This window comes from Mugil cephalus, chromosome 6 (genome assembly GCF_022458985.1).
Source record: "Mugil cephalus isolate CIBA_MC_2020 chromosome 6, CIBA_Mcephalus_1.1, whole genome shotgun sequence".
Taxonomy (NCBI): domain Eukaryota; kingdom Metazoa; phylum Chordata; class Actinopteri; order Mugiliformes; family Mugilidae; genus Mugil; species Mugil cephalus.
The window spans coordinates 22,641,655-22,663,603 of record NC_061775.1 but is presented as its reverse complement, the minus strand read 5'-3'; the positions used below and the strand labels follow the sequence as shown (position 1 = coordinate 22,663,603).

The window sequence follows — 21,949 nt, the reverse complement described above, 5'->3', positions numbered from 1 at the left end:
GTCCCTGTAATTACTGAGCGCGCTTTTAGGCTAAATAATGCAGATTTCAAAATGTACACATCATAAAGGGGTGAGAGGCCACACTGACTGTCGTGCAGCCCATGTGGTGGATAAATTCTTTAAAACCAGAGTAATGAAATAAAATAAATGGTAAAGTGGTTTCAGAGTTGTCTCATGTCTGACTCTTAACAGTCTCTGTTGACCTTTGTAGGATCTACTGTTGTGTTTTAGTCATAGCCTGTCAGATAGCTGTCGCTTGTTCCCAACTACTGTGTCAATTAAGTATTTTTTGCTATTCGCACACACTGGTTCGATGCCGAACTGCATTTCATTGTGTATGTACCTGTACTATATGACAATCTAGTCTAATTTAATTTTCACATGTGAACACTCTGATTCTTGCATCCATGTCTGCACACAAACCTCCACAAACCGGCACAACCATGGTTTGTGTATTACGTGAGCTTTAATATCTTAATACTGAGAAACTTCAGGAATCCATGTGCTGTGAACGAAAACAAGAATTTGAAAGTGATGCATCAGTGCTCATATGGACTCACTGCTTTTCCATTAAGAAATTTCTTGTTCTTATGGCATCGCCTGTGCCTCTGACCTACAAGCCAGTGTTACTGTTAAAATGGACAAATGAGATATTGCCCCAGAATGAGAGAGCACCCAAAGGTGATGATAATCATCAAGCCGCATTTGCAAACCTAAAGCCACACACTAACCCTGGCGGAATGCTAATGATAGTGACCGCCAGCCTGAACATCTGTGCGCGGAGACGAAATACCCCGTGTCCCTCCTCTGGAGGTGTGAGGAGCATTAGGCATTCAAAGGGCGGACTGTGAGCAAACTATCAGATTTCTCACTTTTCTGATTGCTTTTCGTTTCGACTGCAAGGAGGGGAGTCTAAATAATTACACAACACTTTTTACTTATTTTAAAGAAAAGCGAACTAAAAGTGGAAGCGACTATGAGGAAATTAAACAAACTGACCAATACAGAGTTATGCGTTCGACACTCGTCTGTTCATTAGGTTACCTGGGTCATGGAAGGGCACCAGGGCGAAGTTATACAAAGGTCTCTTCGGTCTGCTCAGGGATGTTTCCAAAATCTTTGATGCACCCTCGATAACCTGGACCAGGTCGTCATACATGGAGCCGGTCACATCAAACACGAATGCGAGGGTGGATGCGCCCTCCGGGATGTCCTCCTTCGTGGCTCCGGTGCCTGCGTCCTGCCCGGCGCAAAACGCCACTGACAGAACGAGCGACAGCCGCAGCAATCTGGTGCCCATTTCTGATCCAAGAGTCTTCTCAGGCAGAGTTCTTGGATGTTACGCTCTCGCCAGTGGCAACGTTACGGTGAGTGAGATGAAGGCATCGGGCTCTTAAAAATGCGCTGAAAATTATTTAAAACAATATAATGGGGGGAAAAAAGGAGAATGAACCCCCCCAAAAAGTGCAAAAGGATTCTGTCGAAGCTGCGCCCCTGTGACTTGTTCTGCAGTCTGGTGCAGCCTCTCACCCCTCTGTGAGTGAAACTTGTGATCCCAGCAGCTGTGGCAGTGCCTGTTCTCTCAGATCTGCAGAGTCAGGAGCCCTTGTTCAGCTCTGTCATACAAAGACCACCTCTCAGCTGGCCAGAAAAGTCTCCAAGGCGCAAACTACGTCCCCATGCACAATTGCGGGGCTGTGATTGGACGAGATGTTTTGGGCAACTTCGAGGGAACCGTGTGCGTAATTAGCTTTGGCTCAGTCATTTCACGGGGTCACACAAAGGAACGCAGTGCTTAGATGTGACAGATTATCATAAAACAGTCATAAATGAATGCACCATTTTGACAGACTCACACACTGTACCAGAAATGTCTTTGTTGCAGCTCTTACGTATGAAGAAAATGTTTTGTTTTTCTTCTTCAAGAATTACCACCTTGGAGCATGAACCCTGAAAGTATGAAAATCTGAAATAGGTGAGACAAGCTGAAAGGAGACTGTGGGAATCAGTCATGCACCGATAAAGAGCTCTGTACTTCCATCTAGTGGCTGTAACTTGACCTCACCTGTGACTCTACAGCGTCATGGAGAGAAGCATGGAACCTCTTACTCCATTGGTTAACCTGGTGGCTGGATGTGCTTCTTATTTATATAATATTTTAATCATAATCACACCAGCTGTCCAACTTCTTCTTCAGTTTCCTATTCCAAACAATCACTTCAAATGAGTTTTTAACAGTTCCACCAAGCAGACATTTCCGCTCTAAATGTCACATATGGTTTTTGTTTAAATGTCTGAGGCCGAAGAGGACATATTATCCATTCTTTCAAAAAAAAAAAAAATAAAATAAAAAAATATCGCAAAGATTATGTAAAAGTACAAAATAGGTCTTGTGACCTCTGGAAGGCCCTGATCCCTGGGCTGGAAGAAAGCACCTAAACTTCTACATCTGCTCCCACTAGACCAGCGACCAGCACACACATGTGCAATATCCTGCTTCATGTGCAATATTCCTCCTCATCCACTACTGTACTGTTCTGTACTTAACTACATGTATATATACATATATATTTACACCTGCTGTTTTTCACCGCCTGCCTCCTTCCCAGCTGTAGATAAATCCTCACTCATTTTCTATATTTTCTTTCTTGAATGCTACCTTGTTTGTTTGTAATATATCTTTTTTTATTTATTAGTCCACCCATATGTGGACTGTATGTGATTGCTGAATGTCTCTGCTGCTAACAATAACAATTTCACCATTATGGGATGAATAAAGGCTTATCTTATCTTATCTTATCTTATCTTAGATACATTTAGGGGCACTTAAATCAGATGATGAACACATTTGATAATATTTCTTTAGTACATCTTGCTGATGCTATGTTTACTGAAGAAGGATTTTGGATGCAGGCTACTTACTCAGTTTTGACAAGTGGGTCAAAGTATTCCAACTGTTCAAAAGTCAAGTGCAGCTAGACACACAATGAAAGGGATGTCAAGTTAGCAGCAGAATATAGGCAACAATTTAGGAAAGTCATTCTTTGTATCACTCTTCATCTTACTTATGCTTCATCTCACTTTCATTTGTTGTTTGGTTGCTATGGCTGAGTGTTCCTGCACATTTCTTGTCTCTACTTTTCTCCCATTTGCTCCAGGTGTTGCTCTCCCTGCAGGTGATTGAGTGCACCTGGCGCATCTTTGATTGTCAGAAAGGGAGAGCATGAAACCAGGAAAGAAGAGAGTCGGGCGCAGTCAAGTCGTCATGTGTTTTGCTTTATTCTTTGTTATGTGGTTGTAATTGTCTGTGCTTTTGGTTTTTAAATTAATTACAGTGCATTTGGTTCGTTTATAGTGGTTTACAGATGAGTGATCTCTGCTATTTCACTCCCCTCTCACAAAGGGAGACATAATTTGAGGGCTCACCCAGGATTAAACTATCCAGTGCGTCACGTCTCTTGGGTTAAATTACATTTGACTTTTCAGCAATCCTGCCCTCAAGCTATTTGTGACCAGCATTCTCTGTTCTGGCATCCTGCAATGTAAAGAGCTTTTTTTTTTAAAAAAAAAAAAAAGGCTGAAGTGGGGATGATTAGTTTTCCTCTTGCAGTAAGCACAGTAAAGCTACAGCTCCCTGATCAGTTTAATGCTTTTGAGTGGTAGCAGTAACTCAGCTCATCAGTATCATTTTATTATTTACACTTTTTCCACCTGAGACAAGGTGACAGTTGTTTAAAAGATTGTGTTCTGTACAACTGGAATTTAATTTGTAACAGACTTAATATGAAATGTATTTGTTTCTCACTTTCCTCGGCATGCATTTGGTGTTATCAGTTCAGTTTTTGTTTATTAGTTACAATATGCCCAAGGTGAACACACTGGTGAACATCCAGGGAATGGACAGAGAGATCGGACTCTAAACTGGACTGGTCTGACCATGCTAGGGTTATTTAAAAGAAAGGGAGTGCAGAGAACACTACTGAGGTCCTTCTATGAGTCCATGGTGGCTGCAGTTATATACTATGGAGTGTTTTCTTGCAATGCAAGTCAACTCGCATGTTTGACACTAGGGGGCGCTAGTGCACCATGCTATGCTGTAGTTCAACAACAGGAAAGAATAGTAAATGAGATCATGACAATAAGAAAAAAAAGGGATCATTAAAGATCACGATAAAGCATGAGCCAACACACGGCTCAGTAAAAAATGAATGGCGGAGGTCGTCTGAGGTAACATCACCAGGTCTGCCACGAGTGATGTGGAAGGAAAGTTTCATGGAAACATTCAAATAAGAATCCAGACCTCAGTAACCAAGATTTGCTAGTGTATGCAGAGGGCATCTGCTGCTGAGGATTTTGCATTGTAAACAAATAGGGAGGCAAAAGGCTCTTTTTTTTTTTTTTTTCTTGTTTTTCAAAAGGCACGCTGGCAAATAACCTGGCAGTGATTACACAACATAAATGTCTCAACATAAATAAATCACATCTTTTCCAAGCTGTATACATAAAAAAAAAAAAAAAAAAAAAAAAAAAAAAACAGGCTTCAGAGGTACATCCTGTTCCTAAGAAGCTCATACAGGACAGAAACAATAATAAAGAGGCTGTTAAATAACTCACACACTGATTTCATATCATTACTGAGATGTGTGTGTGCGGGCTGTGACTAAGTCATTCCAAAGTATTCTACAAAATGAAGCACTTTATGATTTCTCAGTCTCAGTTCCCTGGAAACTGGGTGCAGGTGTAGACAGAGTTGGGGATGGGAAAATAAGAGCTGACATGTATAAGTAGTATACCTTGGAGGAATTCTCTCCCACATGCCGTAACCTGTTTTTAAAATAAACATCAGATTAAACTCTGACAAAATTGCAGTGGACGTAGTCAAACACGGCTAGGCTTTGTTTGCATGTCAATAATCCGGTCCCAGCAGGTAAACATTTAGATAAACCTCCATGACCCTCTGACTGTAAAACCCTCCGAGTTATTTTTATTGCATGTTTATTGCAGTTAAATCAAATATCCTGTCCAAGCACAACACAACTTCTAGTCTCAGTTTTGAATTCTTTCCCCCGATATTCTGCTTACAAATGAGAAACGACTACAGCTGACTGACTTAATAATAACCACTACAATAGAAGCAACAGAACCATGTTAGGACATTTGCACGCTGACACAAAAACTCTCCTATGGCAACAACCAAGCCAACAAAGTCAATTAATGATTTACTCTGTTGATGTGTACGCTTGGATCTTGTGTTGTGATTGTACCAACTCCACATCTTACCTCACATTCCATATCAGAGTTTTACTCTCTGAGTGACTATTTTGCCTTACGCATTGTGAAAGTCAAACAGGAAATTATGTTGAATGAATCATTTTACTTCTGCTTTAGTTTTCAAAATTAGGAATTTTTTTTTTCCAAAAAAACTCATTTATCAGGTAGTCTTCTTTCACAGCGTTCATGGCAAAAGCCTTTGAAGCTGTAGAACTCAGTTAGGCAACCAGTTTGTCTGGCCTTAAGCTACAATTTGAGACATGAAGGTCCAAAGATTCATCGAACCGGACAAAAATGATGCAATGGACAAAAGTTGTGCAATCTCCTGTTGCGGTGGGGGGAAAAAAAAATCCTTAATGACTAAAAAATAAGGTATGACACAGATTTGACCATGTTGCAAGTAAGCGGAGTAAAACCACACTGACAGGTAAAGTAAATAACATTCACCATCTAGTGACATTTCAATGTTCTGCTGGGAAACTTTTGGGAAACCGCCCACCTAGACCACAGCTGCAAACTGTTTCCCAGCCATGCGTTACGTCTTGCCTCACATCCTGGACACACCTTCTGATTGAATTCAATGAGAAGGTGTGGTTGACTGGTAATGTATGGATTTGTTTTTTCACCAACAACCACATTTAGAAAATAACTTTGCTGAATAAAGACCCGACGGCACGAGACAAAATCCATCATGGAACGAAGGGGGGGGATGTCAGCGGAGATCGATGAGAGGGCTATATTTAAAATTTTACATAGGTAAGCAGGACATCTCGAGGGAAATCGTATTTGCATAAGCAAATGCTGTGTTACGTATTATCAGTAAAGCGCAGGGACCTTTGTCACTGCGAAATCCACAATTATAGGAAGGAGTGAAGCGTTGAGCAAGAACCCGTTTTTACACAAATAGTCAAATAGCTTTCTCCACCCTGCGCATCCTCTATCAGTCAGTTGTGTCTCTGATTCCCTCCCTCCCTTTCTCACGATTGTTCTCAGAGATATGCCTCTCGGATGTGTTACTGAGCAGAAGGTGCTAGAACCGGAGGGGAGTATTCTTGCATCCTGTGCGAACAGCTTTGCATTTCTGACAATTTCTCTGGCAATCCCTCACCCCGTGGCGGTTTTGCAGCACCAGCCGAACCACTTGAAGGGTGTTCTTTCTGCGTGGGTGTGTTTCTCTGTTGTTGCTTTCTATAGTTTGCAAATCGTGCAGGTTCACATGGGCAAGCGTGACTGTAGCGCACAAAACACCAGCCCCTCTTTATCCGCCCCCCCGTACATGGTCCAAATGACACATGCGCTCCATCCTTCCAGTAAAACGACCAAAAAGCCGGCCCTGGGGCCTGCTTCTCTGTTGGCCAACAGACCTAATCCCCGGGTTTACTGCCTCTGAACACACCGAAGTCCCTCTTTTGTCGCAAACACAACTCATCCGGCCAATGAGACTCACCGGTTTCGCACATACACGCCAACACACCCTTTGTTAATCCCTCCCCATTCTTCCTATTTATCTCTTTCTCCCACTCCCACTCTCCCACTAAACATGCACTGTACAATGTGGGGTAACCACGCGAATACCAGCGTTTGTCTGTGAAGGTCCTCATTTGTGTGCACCAACAACCGAAGCCATTCCTCCGCTCTCCCTCGCCCACTCACATCTGCAACGCAGAGGCCGTGATGAAAACGTTATTTTCTTGTTTCCAACGTCTATTTTCATCCCGGGCCTCGTGCGATTATGGGAAACAGCAGAGGACGCGGATGCGCACGGACTGTGACGTAATAAAGAGTTTAATGCAGTTAAAATGTTGCTCTTTAAAAAAAAAAAAAAAAAAATACTCTAAAGGGCAAAAACAGTGCAGACCTTCCACGTGTCGGAACTTGGGACAATTGATTTTTGAAAATTTCACACAGCCTGCATTGCGTAATTCTTCATGTTGATGCAGTGAGGAAAAGAAGAAGCTTCCCCGTCGGTTCAGATCTAACTGGATTCAGCCAGACTGCTGCCTGGCGGTCTAATTTCTTTTGTCCCTTGTACTTTCCTCTGTCACACTCTGGTCCTCCGCTCTGGCTGTGGTGCTACTCAGTCTGCACATTCCTCCTTCCCTCCAATATAAAAAAAAACAAAAAAACAACACCCTTGATATGCTGATTGGCCAATTAAGTGCTTGTTCAGGTTTTTGTTTTGCACAGAGCGGGAACACTCTCACAGAGCGGGAACACAGACCGTGCGAGACCGTGCGTACGTGTTTACGGACATGCGAGTTCATGGGCGTGTTAGAGGGGGAGGTACGGGAAACAAAGGTGAGAGGAGGAGGGTGAGGAGGGAGAGAGGCAGAACAAGTTCAGCTCTCACCTCGTGATTTCCAGCGACTTCTGGGAGTCGGTTTCTGATGCGATAATGCACCTGTCTGTTCTCAGAAACCTGTATACAAACTAAAATTCTCAAAAGAAATGTGCTCCGGGGCTTAGTGTCTAGAATTATCTTGTCACTAAATGACTCAGTCATGCCGTAAACTTACTTGACCAGCTCACAGCAAGTCGAATAGGTAAGAACACAGAGACAGTGACATTGATCCTGGTTCTGGTCTAGGTGGGTGCTATATGTCTAAGTATGAATGAATGCCAGGTCCAAAGGTTTCCCAGCTGAACGCTGAATTGAGACAAGATGGTTATTCAGTTCATCTGTCAGTGGTCATAATGTTATGTCTGATCAGTGCATATAACACCAATAAACAACTTTCATCCCGCCGTCCGTCCATCATCTCTAGCTGCCTGTTTTGTAGAAGGTCTTGTTTTACTAAGACTGGATCCCCTCAACTAAGATTTTAAGGAAATAAACCACCTCTTTGTGTCAGGAACATGAAACGTGTAGACATACGGTTACATAACCGACCTGAACCACGACACTAATTTACAGAACAGCGCACAACTGAGGATGCTCAGTCACCCACGGGGAAAATGTCACACGAATCCTCCACAGCAGTATTGGATAATCAGTGATACTGGGGTTGAAAAAAAAAAAAAAAAAAAAAAAAAAAGCTCATGTTAAATGCTAATGTAACATTTTGGTCTATTTATGAGAAAGTGGGTCAGTCATAAGACTGGCCCTGTGTGAGTAATCACAGCTTCCTCTCTTTACTGCTCTGGTGAATGGACCAATCGAACTCTGGCATTGACTACTGACTGTCGGCCAATCTGTCTACGGCACACAATAGAGGAGAGGAGAAGAGAGGCTTTCCATCCCTGATATTTTTTTTCCATTCCATTTCGGTCAATGTCTTCCTTATTTTTTTGCCTCTGAGCGTGACTTTGTAATTGAAAGTTTCAGAGGGAGCCAGGCTAAAGAGGAACGGTGTGACAACAGCGAAGGGATGTTCCATGAATAATGTAATTAGACCAGGATAGGGGGGGTGGAGTGGATAGATGGACGGAGGGATTTCGGAGAGAGCGAGAAGGGATTTAAGTTCAAGAGACTAAAGTAATGGCTTAGAGACAAGGGGAAAGGAGAGTGGGCGGGTAGATGAGTGCATTATGCAAGTGTCTGTTGTTTCTCAGTCTGAGCTGACTATCAGTTGTTCTTTTCCAATTCATTTTGTTTTTATTATAGCGCCAAACTGTCTCCAGATGCTTCACAGATCCCATAGCCTGAAACCCGCCAGGGTGGGACGGAAAACCTTGGGAAGGAGGAGCGAGCAGATAAATTTACATCTGGATAAATAAAACACCCCCTCCTTTTTTATATAAAGACCAGCGCACCTGCGTTTATGCAGACTCCAATTGTTCACACAAACGGAAGATACAAAACAAGAACTAGACAAACACAAGATATTATGAGAAAGAAGCCTTTATCTCCTCCCATGCGACCTTTTTCTCAAAACACTCCTGCCACAACCAACGACATTCACGGGCTTCTGTCAAGATACAGGAAGGCTGTGAATGTAAGAACATCAGGCAAAAAAAAAAAAAAAAAAAAAACATCAGCCAGTCTCACTTCCCATGACTTTGAGGAAGCTGACTTGTGGATGATTATCTTACATAAGAGGAAGAAAACGCTCACTCTGCATGTTTGAAATACATACAAATGAGCAAAAACACAACAAGCTGCTGCACACATCACACAGAGGGTTCTAACAAAAATTCATGAGAATAATAATTAACTCAGTACTGTGAGTTTCCACCACATATTTTTCTTGCTGCTTCCAAATGTAAGTAAATGAATAGAGGGTAGTTTCCAGTTCATCTCGTCTGCCATGCTATACATGTCATACACTAACTGTATGAGGGAATTAAGATTAAATATTTTTGTCACAGAATCACTCGTATCACAGTGGGGAAGCTTTTTATTTACAAAGAAGGATGATTTGAAAAATAGCAAGGGATTATAGCTCATTTTGGTTCCGTGTCCTTGTCTTTTATTTGTGAATGTGTTGAGTTTCCTGTTTTATTTTGCTCTAGTTCCTTTGTTTCCTGTCCGTCCTGTCTGTCCTGCCTCCTTGTGTTTCTGTTATGATAATATCTGTATCATGTTTTGAGTTTCCTGTTTTATTTTGTTGTGTTTCTTGGTTTCCTGTCTGTTGTGTTTCCTCATGTGTTCCTCATGTGTTTACTCATTGATTTCTCCCCATGTGACTGCCCTGATTCGTCTCACCTGTGTCATCCCTCAGCCCTCCTGTGTATATATATAGCCCCGCCTTTCCCCTTTGTTCTCTGTCACGTCGTTGTGTTACTTCCATGCGTCCCCCTGTGCCTGTGATTGTCCTTTTTGCCATATTTTTGCCTCCATGATCCATGACGTTTTTTTTTTGCCCTTTTGTATTTTGTATTTACCTGCCCTCTGCAGCGCCTTTTATTTTTTTTCTTTTTTCATTTAATACCCTTCTTCCCTGATCTCCTACCTCATCTCTTGTGGTCCTGCATCTGGGTCCCCCTTAAAACCTACACTTCCTGACAAAAATACGCTCAGATTGGCCACAACATTATGACCACTGACAGGAGTCAGTGCAGGAAATCGATGCAGGAAACAGGATAATATTTATCTCAAAGAAGACATACGATACTATGTAGCAAATCCAATTTAGTACTCGGTAGCACCTATTCTAGCTTGTTACTTAATTAAACATATAAAAAATGACATGAATAACTGACAAAACTAGTAAATAAATATACATAAATAAACATGAAATCTGATCCCCAGGAAAATTGTGTTTCCAAATGAAGTCACCTGTAACTTTCCCTGCAGAAACCATTAACTCTGATGCTGGTTAGAGATTACTGCTTTGGCACCTGTGCTAGAAAAGTTAATATAAAACTAGTATGGACCATTAATAATTAAAAATTGCCCCAAAAACTGTTTAACATTAACATAATTCTCGTTACTGTTTGAGGCCTTGTTGACATCCGACATATCACAGTAAGAAAAATATGTCTTGTTTTTTCTTCTTAAGCTAATAAATAAAAGAAGAATCTAAAAAAGAAACTCACGTGCACATATTGCACATTACTAATTCACTTCACCATGGTAACACCACGATCGAGGTCTGTGTTTGGCCTGACTATCGACAAGGTCACTGCAGGTTTTGCTCATTATGGCTGCTGCGTGTGAGTTTGCCCGCATGTGTTTACAGATGTGTGTGTGTCTATGTGGGTCAGTGTGACAGATTGAACGCTGGACATTTGGGGGGAGTAGGTGACCTGTGATATCCTGCCCTGTTTTGTTGTTGTTCCTTTTATTTAAGAACTTCAGACGTGAGTGACGACGGTATAAAGCCTAAACAACGCAGAGGGACTGTGATGCATCGACACAGAGGAGGTTTCAGCTCAGTGGAAGAAGGCAATGATTTATTTCTGGAGTGAGTGTGTACGTTGTTGCCCTATGGGCTGCAGGTCACGTCACAAGTTCAGGTTTATTATTAAGATGTCAGTTGAATTGTTGTATTTCCTTGGCCCCTCGTCCTGACATCGAGTCCTTAGACTCAAACCTTCCTCTCATTAACCTAATTATAACCTTGACCTCAAAGGGATACGCCACCCCTATGTGAAATTCACTCACCGTATTCCCCAGATTTAGATAAGCAAGAAAAAGCTAATCCGGCAGCACAGCAGTTAGCTATAGCTTTGCCAGTGCTTTACCAGAATATAGTCCCAAGTCTATATCTGCCCTAGTCAATCCCTTCGTGTTAATTGCATTGGCATTTGTACTGGATTTGAATGTACAGGTAACAAGACGTAATTAGTAGTTTATTTCTCACTTTTGCAAACGACTGGGTAATTGCCAACTCTAGATTACAACGCCTATGCTAAGCTAAAGCTAACAGCTGCGCTGCCGCATTAGGACAATGTCTGGACCGATTTAAAAACACTTTTTCTCACTTATCCAACTCTGGGGAATACGGTGAGTGACTCAATTTCACATAGGGGTGGAATATCCCTTTAAGACCAAGTTTGGACTGGTAAAAATCACAGTCTGCAAGCAAACATTTTATTTTCATTAAGGCTTGTACAGGTTCAGATCTTATTCTTCTGCCAATACAGCAGTAATCTTTTTGTCACTGCAGGTATTTGGCTGTTAATCTAATTTAATTAGCTTTTCTAATATCAGATCACAGTTTACCAAGGCATTATGGAGCTAATGCAGAGTTAGCGCTTGTGGTAAGTTTTAAATCGTTTAAATATAGCCTAATTGTAGTTTATCTTTTATACTTAATGGTTTTATAACCAAGTCCTTTACATCTTCTGCAACATACAGTTGAGAGAAAGTGTTCAGCTTGCTGTATAACTGTCCATGATGAGGGCAGAAAGTTTTTTTTTTTTCAACCTCTATCCCTCTGTCCTTGCTCCTTATAATTCACATAAATCCATCCTTCTTTGGGTTAAGTGGTGTGAACACTCTCTAACAGCGAATGTGTATCAAACTGGACAGGGCCTGAAGTCATCAGTGCTGCAGTAGTTATGGACGCAGAGGTTAAAAAGTTCCATTATACAGCATCAATGTCTTAGTCAAGGCCTTTTCCCTAATGCTCTAAGTGGCTGGATGTAACGGAGAAGCTGGCACTAGTAATCACTCAGGTGAGATCACTCATCAAAAACTGACTTCACAGTGTTTTTATACTCTGCTTAATATGAAAACAGTTCCTGGAGACCTTCGGGAAGTCGAGAGAACGGATTACAAAAAGTGAATGGCTGTGTTTTTGGCCAAAACACAGCATGGTGGTCAAAATATCAACATGACCTGGATAGCTTTAATATTTTGACAGGTGAAGCTCACCCATATAGCCAACTGTACCACGTCTTTAAAATATTAAAAGCATAAAGAAGATAAGACCTTGTTCTCGGCCCTAAGACTTTATCATCAATATGAAAACATTTTGGGGAGATTTTTTGGAAGGTCAGAGAATGGATTCCAAAAACGGAATTGATGTTTTTGGCCAAAACACAGGATCGTGGTCAAAATATCAACATTTGTCTTCTCTGCTGGAATGTGACATTGAGGGGAATAACACACACAAGGAACTGGGCCACAATGTGAGACAATATTTTGTGTTTTTACCACTCATTCATTCATTCATTGCACATTTTGTGTAACCACTTGTCCTCTGAAGGGGTGCAGGGGTTGGGGAGGCTCGAGCATATCCCAGCTATCATTGGGTACAGGGTACTAGTGGGGTAAACCCTGGACAGGTGTCCAATCTATCAGGGCTAACACAGAGAAACAGACATCCAGTAATCACAGATTAACCTAACGAGCATGTGGACCTGGAGAGACCCCACAGAGACACAGACTCATGGTATCATGGTTTAGAAAGTGCAGTCTCTCATGCTTTGTTTTGTATTTATGTGAGTTAATGGCACATATTCACACACTAGTTATACTTTAAAACAGGGGTCTTCAACATTTTTCAGGCCCTAAGGACCCCAAACTGATGGAGAGATTAAGTAGAGACCCCATACCTGCTATATGTGTTCTATATTAAACTCGGCCCTGTGCTATTTATAAATATACAGTATTATTATCATTTAACATTTAACATTAAGCTATTATTTATCACTTTACTAAAGCTTGTTGGATTCATGTTAATGTGCATTTAAAGAAATTTAAATTTGCTGGGGAAAATTAAAATAAAAAAATAATAATCAACCAAAGAAGACCTATGCTTTAAAAGCATGTGAAAAGTGTGCCATATGAATAAAATTTTTAATATATGCCTTCAAATCTTGCCATTAACTGCAATTTCCCTAAATGTGTATGTGTAATTAAAGTTTGATTGTGTATTTTTTACTTTCAGTGCTGTGTAGAGCAACGCAGATCTGTTATGATCTCTTTTTTCAAAGTAAATGTTGTGGTCTGCCACGCCAATATTCGGCCGCTGACATTTTCTCTTGGTGCCACAACAAAACCCATCACATACAACAGTGATGACATGAAAAGCTGCTTAAATAACACAACAACAAGGGACATCATCACCAAATTTTCCAGAACAGAAGCACAGTCTCTCGTATTTAAGCATGCTGACATGTGATCCTTGACCCACACTGATATTTTAAACTGGAAACATCAATGCCAAGGGTGTAGGTCTCCAAGTGAATGCTATAGCACTTTTCCATCATAGTAGCCGGAGCTGTATGTTAGAGCTCTGAGAACATAATGCATCTGTACCTTGTTAAATGCACGCATTAGTGGAAAACACTCGATACACATGCATTAGCGCTGCCGTCTCTCTCTTCACAACTAATTCAGTCTTCCCAGACCACACTGTAAAAACCAGGAACTCTCCTGTTACAATGCTTCTCAGTTTGATATCAGCTGCCTGCTCAGTTAATCCTCCATTTACCTTTAACAAACACAGACAGTGAAATTGAGAAAAAAACATAACTGACAATACAGTAAGTGTCCGTTAAACCATCATCAATATATTCTCTCTGTATTTACCCATTACAGTCTAAAAACACAACCTCTCTTTAATTCACAGCATAAATTAAGAGCAAAGTGACTGGAGTCAAAATCCCTTGTATGTGCACACACAATAAAGATTCTGATTTACATTTGTTTTCCACTTAAGAACGTGTATGGTAACATCATTGACATGAAAATTTTAAATTTAGAAAAATGTCACAAAAGTTAAAAGAATAAAACAAAATAAAAAATGGGAAAGTATGTCAGTGATTTGATTCTATTCTGCCACTAAATCCAGAAGCTCTCACCATTAAACAAGCATTGTCTCTGCTCATAAACACATCTGTTGTTGATCAGCACGCAATCTAACAACTTATTGATTGTCCCCTGATTAGTTCGGAGTTAAGATCAATGCGGTTTGATTGTAAAATGTAATCCAATCAACACCGCTGCTTGTTTTTACTACCAGGCTGGTAATGTCGTCTGCCTCTCTGGTCTTAATAAGGTTGTTGCTTCTTCTGTGACGCTATTACGTGGTGTTTGCGTGAGTCGCCAAAAACTCTAGTTATAACTGGATAAATGTGACTTGGGTCAAAATGATGCAAGACCTCATCTCTGGACGCACGCTGGTTAAAAGTTAAACTGCTTAAAGAGGAATGTTACTGATAGCCAGCACAGCAGCCACTTTCTGTGTGTGTATTTGTGTGTGTGTGTGTGTGTGTACTTGTACAGCCATCTTTCGGAGAACCAGTTTAAGTTTTGTACCATCAGATTGAAGACATTTATGCAAAGTGAGGACATTTTGGATGGTCCTCACTTTTCTGGCCTCACTTTTTGGTTGTTTTGAAGGTTAAAACTCAGTTTTAGGGTAAAGTTTACAATTAGGTTAGGGTTAGGATTAGGGTTAGGGTTAGGCATTTAGTTGAGATGGTTAGGGTTATGGTAAGGGGCTAGGGAATGCATTATCCCAATGAGTGTCCTCACAAAGATGGCTGTACAAGAATAAGTGTGTGCGCACTTGTACAGCTGTCTTTTTGAGGACCAGTTTCATTTTTACACCTATGAAGTCAGGACATTTGACAAAGTAAGGACACAGTCCTCACTTCTAAGAGGGTGTTTGAGAGTTAATGCTTGGTTTTAGGGTAAAGGCTATAATTAGATTACTGTAAGGGTTAATACACTTGGCTGAGATGGTTAGAGTTTGGGAATGGGGTTATGGAATGCATTATGTTAATGAATGTCCTCACAAACACACGTGAGTCTGTCTTTATTACCTATAAAGTAATCTGGATCACATTTTATATCTTCCTGTGTTAGGGCTAGCTTCCTTAACAGGTCAATGGAGTCATATTGCCACATCTGTGGTAAGTCCCAGTTGTCAAGGTTTAACCTACTCACCTGAATAGCGGAAAGTTTCCTTTTACACAGCTCTAAGTGTGAGCAGAATAATGATTAACTGTGTACAAGTATTTATCGTTGCTCATGATAGATGTTTAAATAACTTCACTAGTGCAGGAATTAGACATATCCTCATTGTTGAGGCAGTTGGCAAGTTTTAAGCATATCAAAATGTGATTGGCAACGAGTGGGAATAATCAATGCAGATAACAGAGAGGGCTATGACACAGAGGCATGTTGAAACAGCTGATAGTGCTGTCCATTCACCATGGCCTCAAACACATGTGTGTCTGTCCCCACTCCAGCTTGGCACATCCTTTGCAACAGTGTGATAATGTGCATCATTCCTCTCAGGGGTTATTCTGCTAACTAGCTCATTACGGAAAGCACAGTGCGATGAGCTGGCCGTTGGTACGCAACTAATTAGCCACTGCTGGCAGCTTTTCTCTGCACCGCACCATCACTATGGGTGAAACGCATCAAGGGGAAACCCGTGAGATATTAAAATCTGAGCAGAGAGAGGCCCAGAGGAATTAAACCACGGTGGGCGGCCGGTCCTCAGAGACTGAGACAACATGTCATAGTCTTCCACAGCCTTTAACGAAAAATCTGATTAATTAACCCTTTTTTTTAAACCCTGGAGGTTGCCTGTACTGGTGTCATTTCTGTTATTAAAATCAAACCAGATGGCTGGAAGCTAGAAGAGCACTTCACACACACACACAAGAATATTGTTAAAATGAATGTTTCTTTTGAAGATAACAGCTTTAACAGACTTGCAGTTATGTGGATATTTATACATTTACTTTCTTATTTAGAGTAGTGATTATGCATGTGTGAGGAACAATGGGAACAACAAGATGTATTTTATCCATAGATCTCAACATTATTCAGTTTGATGTATAGTTTATTGAGCTAATACTGACTGAACCTGATCTTTTAAAAATAAATAAATAAATAATCTAAGGCTTTTTGGAGAATAGGATTATGTAATTTTACCACCGTGATGAAAATCATGCTGTAAAGTTGTTCTTCATATGCAAACATAAGATATGAAAATGATCAAGGGCGGCTCTGAGGCCTGTTTTCTTTTTTTGGATTCAAAGAGGTGGCATCATGTTTGTTTCTCTACTCATAAGCATGCGGGAATCTGTACCCCTGAATTTTCTTGTTGTAAAAACATGCTTCTTAAAATGTCTCATACACTAATGTTGAGCTTTTGTAAAAAACAAAATTGTATTTCTTTTTAAATTCTCTGGATCAGGAAAGCTCTTGCTTCGGGCTCAGTGTAATATGTATGAGGTTTCACGAGTTCAGCTGAGATAATCCTGCCTTCAGTCAAGGGGAAAAGAGACACAGCACAAGATTAAAATACTGGCTAGAGATACAAAGACCAAAAAGGGTGATTGATGTCGTGTATGTGTTTCAAAGGACCAAGCATCGAACAGACTGTCAACCCTTCAGGACTCTTCAGAAAAGAAACATTCCTAAACAGGAAAATGGAAAGAAAGAGACAGACAAGGAACAAATACCAGACACAAGTGACTGGAACTGCCTAAACCAGACTTTCAAATGCAAGTCTACTGATTTGCATGCATCTAAACCGGTGCTACCTTAGGTCATAGGAGCATTACATGAGATCATGTGTTGTCTTAGTCATTTGTGCAGCAGCCAATCATATGCACGCATGGACACGCACAAACCTACATCTGCAAAGTGATTTCTACCACAGCTCTATCAATAAATCCTTAGATGTTGATTTGATATTCTTTAAGGTTATTGACTGTTTGAAGTGCCCCTGTTATTGGTCCTCCTAGTTTCGTGTTGCTCTTAAATAGCAGGCTCGAAGCCTGGCTGCAGGATGGTGACTGACATCTAGACGTTTCCGAAAAAAACCTGAACATTCTTGGAAAAGCCACATCACATGGGAGAAGAAGCACATGGCTGCTTAAAAGTAAGTTTGTTCTTATCTTAAAATAAATAAATTAATAAAATAAATCCCTAAGATAAGTTGTTGTTTAATTCGAGACGCTACTGATTTAACACACAACTTGTGCAACACTACATGCATACATACCATAGTCTTTACAAAACCCAACTAAATTTAATTTCTGTTTCACCAAATATTAACCCAAAAAGATTTGATCAGACTTGGGCTTCGGTCTGTTCTCTGTTTGACAGCAGAGGTCAGAGGGTAAAAGATTGGTTCCAGTAGCATGACCTCTGTGTAAGTGTGTGAAAACATTTATGTCTTTTATTCTTCGGTTGAAGGAAATAGAACTTGTGAAAACTTAAAAAAAAAGACTTGAATTCACTTCAATTTACTTTGAACATTTAGACATTTACCTTCCTCGCATCATCTTCACTGCAGAAAAGCAGCAGTTCAAGCAAACCAAACGCATAGACTGTTGTTCCTGTTAATTAGAACACCTTGCATGTTTACAAGAGGGCAGTGAACCCTCCAGGGAGACCAGGGCAACACTCGAGTTAAGATATCAGCTCGGTGCGTTTGAGTGTGTCCCATTCTCGCTGGACTGACCCACTTCCTAAGTGCCGGGCAGAACACAAGGAGGGTGGAGGATTTGAAAAGTGAGACTCCTTGGTACCACACTGAAGCAAGAGGGTGTTTTGTGTGTGCTTTCATGGGAGAGGTAGACTCCTGTGACTCTCTTGTGACTCTCGCTCCTGTGAAAACTTCGGGGAAAGCCTGGCACAGTCTGTGGGAAAGGGTGGATGGAGTGTTCGACTAAAGTGAGCCTTTGTGTGGCCACACAATTGTGATTATCGGTGACAGCAGAAGGTGTTGCTCAGCATTTTACTGTAACAGATATCACGTGCTGTTCTTATGTATTTCTGCGCACGTATTCTCGTGGGTAGCAGATTGGGAAGAGATGCAGTGGTCAAGTTAATATTTCTAATTATAACACATCATATCAATGAGACTCTATGCCCAACCGATGCCACAGTTTAAATGATCAGTTCTTTATTTAGCAAAGGGGACAACATGTTTAAACAGCAACTATTATATATACAAAAATGTCATGAGCTCCACAAAAATCATAATGTGATTTCATTTCATTACACAGAGTGCCATTCTCCTTTAAGAGACTGGCTGAAAAAAAGAGGAGCGCAGATCATATCTATGTTAACAAACATCACTGGCTGATTTCTCAGGAACTAATCCAGATTCTCTGAGGTCCAGTCACTCCAGTGAGTGTAAATTAGGCCACATCATGCATGTTCCCAAATCTAATCTTTGAGCTGGCCTCCCTCCTGAAACCCACTGCCTCGCATTTGCCAATGTCATCAGCCTGTCACGAGAAGGTTAACTTAATGAGTTTCACAGTTTATCAGTAGCTTATCAGAGGACTATGCAACTGTACACTCACGCGGCTCTGTTCTCATTTTTCAGTGCCCCGAGGCTGAGGGCCAGGGAGGTGGCGTTCGCAACAAAATTCTAGGTTTGCTTTGTTAAACTGACCCAAAAGGCGTGCACGACTTTTATCTTGCAGCTATAATTTTCCAGGAAGAATCAGGCCAAAGATGATTTTTTTTTTTTTTTTTTGGAAATATGAGCAGCAAACTCAGAACCTTTTCACATAAATTAGAAATCAGTTGATAGCTGATGAGAATAGCATAGTTTCTAACGACGAGGACTAGAGTGAAATAGTTTCCTGTAAGCTGAATGAATCATGTGGAGAATGTTCCATGCAAGTATTTACAAGACTTACAAGCCTCCTGCTCGTATCATTCCTCATCCGGAGAGCCGCACCGGCCACGTGCTACCGCTAGGCCCAGATACCTAAAATATTCATAGTGTCCTTGTCAGAATACATTTATGCAGCTTCACTGAACAAATCTGTGTAGGATGAGGGGGCGCCAGAGTCTACAACGTGACTCAGCAGATTGAAGGCTGTGTCCTTTGTGCTGGAATTCGATGAAAACGGCACACGCTCTGTTCCTTTTTGTTTGTTTGCTATTGGTTCTTGACTGAATATTTCATAACGACAAGACAGAGATAAAATATATCTCCAAGGCTAAGACATTCACAGCGATGTGTTTTTTTTTTAGATACTGTATCACATGAGGGACAAACAGAACCCACTACTGTGATCTGTAACCAGTGGTAATACCACTGGGAAGGCAATGTGCAGACATTATGTTTTATGCATTTAAGTGTGACGCAATGTGCCAGATACAGTAAATACAAACCTAATTTGTTTGCATTTTTATTTGGTTTGCTTTCTGCAGCGGCAGCTTTGATGCAGTTGCTGTTTGCTTGGGGTGGTGAATACTACTCAGAATCTTTTTTTTTTATACCACCTCTGTGATAATTAAGAATGCCTCTAAGATAATAACGAGCTAGTGTAGATTATGCCAGTCCGTTTCAAATATTTGTTTAATTAACAACCACAAAATGTCTATATTGACTACTTGACGCAATAATTTGACGTTGAGTCATGATTATATAACCTTTTGACTGATTATTGACTGGCACAACTAACATGAACATGTGATTGCATATAAAAGACATAGCCTTGTGCGACAATAAAAGCCAGCAGCACAGAAACAGGGACAGGGACACGCACCTCAACAACAAATATCCTTCTGGCGGTACATGGCAATATCACAATCCAGTTTTTCTTTTTCTCAATTCCTAAAAATAACTAAATATAAACTAATAAGTCTGCTGGATTTGCCGGCTGCGCTCCATCAGCTTTAATCGCCACGTCTGCTGCTCCGCACCGTGTTAAGGAGTCAGATTAGCTGTTTGCCAAGGGATCTTCATTCACCTTTGCAGACGCTCAAGGGAATACAGAATAGAGATGGCTTGAAAGAGCTCTCACAAAGACAAAGCTTACAGTGACTTGACGGTGCCTTGTGCGTAACAAAGTAGCGCTGATACCAAGGTACACTTTGCATTGGCCGTTATTCATACTCCACCTTTGGGCTTTTTTTTTTTTATTTTAATTTTCTATGCAACGTGTTTTGCAGTCTAATCGAAGAAATTCATCAGTGATGGGATGTACTGTTTCGAGCTTCATCCGTTTTGCTGAAAATATAAGTGATGATGTGATGACCTTGAAACCGGTCGGTGTCATGGACTGTCTGCATAGAGGTGTTTCCTTTGCTGTGCAGGCACACGTGCACACAGCTATAAAAAGACATACAGGTGAAACACGATGCAGGCATCCATCCTTGGCAACCAGCCGTTCATTTCTTTGACCACGGGCCAGCAGTTCACCTTGTCGGGAATGTCATCCCCACATGGATGTAAGCAAAGGGTTGTTGTGGTCATAATACCAACACAAGAGCTGTCATGACGAGATTACTTTGGTGTTGGAACTGTAAATCTAATCTATGCTAACTGGACTCCCGGCTGTGGCTGCTATGTGGCTGTTATTTCCAACACTCAAGGCCACGGTTAAATGCTCTCATGCTGCGGTTGCTCGGTTACATCTGGATTTGACAAACGGCTTCGCATGCAGACATATGCACACTTGCACGCACTTACAACGCAGACTGACACATTGGCACCGAAGGGATTCTTATCCTCTAATCTAATTACTGACGTACTGATGTAGTACTAAGCTCTATTCAGTCAGGGCAGGTGAATGGGTTCTGCTTCCTCTGCAGTGACGTATATGCTGTGGCAACGAGGGTTTAGCCTGGATGTTCCTTCTTAATCGACATCAAACGAGTAATGCGGTTTGACTTTGTCACAAAGAAATTAAGTGCCTAACTTGTTAAAAAGACAGAGGATGTAACGTAAAATTGAGAACCCATACTGAGATGATAAGCACATGATTAATGCTTATTACAGGTTAGACCACTTTGTCTGTAAGAATAAGCCCTGCTAAGTTGTCCCAAGCGAGTTGTTGAATCCCAACAAGCTAGAGGGGAGTTGCTCTGTCACTGATCTGCTTTTTAACCTGAAACTTGGGGGAAGGATTTGAAATCAACATCAACTGAAACCCAATATATATATATGTGTGTGTGTGTGTGTGTGTGTGTGTGTGTGTGTGTGTGTGTGTGTATCTATCTATCATCTCTGTAAAATGGTTTCAACAAGTACTGAATGGTGTGACCTTCAAGACCGTGCTAGACTAGACTAGTGTTATTTTTGTTCAGTGTTCCTAAAATATACAAGCAGAGAGGTAACCTGTATACTGTCCGATAAGATTAATAAGTATGAGTCTGTGAAGATTCTCAGTCATCCAGGTCATGATACACCCCAAAAAATCAATTAAGCAACAAAGTATTTTGAAGTATATTATGCTGATAACATTTATTCTGGTAAAATGTTGACTGTGGTCTATTTTATTTAATATGCACAGCTGTGTTGCTAGTAAGGATTAGTGTCTCTATTATCATAGCAACAAGTAATTATCG

At 40.9% G+C, this 21,949-nt stretch overlaps 1 protein-coding gene across 3 annotated transcripts in view; it reads right to left on the bottom strand.

Moving 5' to 3' along the window:
* The window catches only part of hmcn1 (hemicentin 1), an 84,430-nt gene extending 82,819 nt beyond the window's left edge, over positions 1-1,611 (bottom strand). For all 3 annotated transcript variants that reach the window (XR_007112971.1, XM_047587868.1, XM_047587869.1), the window contains exon 1: positions 1,045-1,611. Coding sequence is in view for 2 of the 3 variants with exons in the window: in XM_047587868.1 (XP_047443824.1) it covers positions 1,045-1,300 (256 nt within the window). In the remaining variant the exon portion in view is untranslated. The remainder of the gene's footprint in view (positions 1-1,044) is intronic.
* Positions 1,612-21,949: the final 20,338 nt, after the last annotated feature.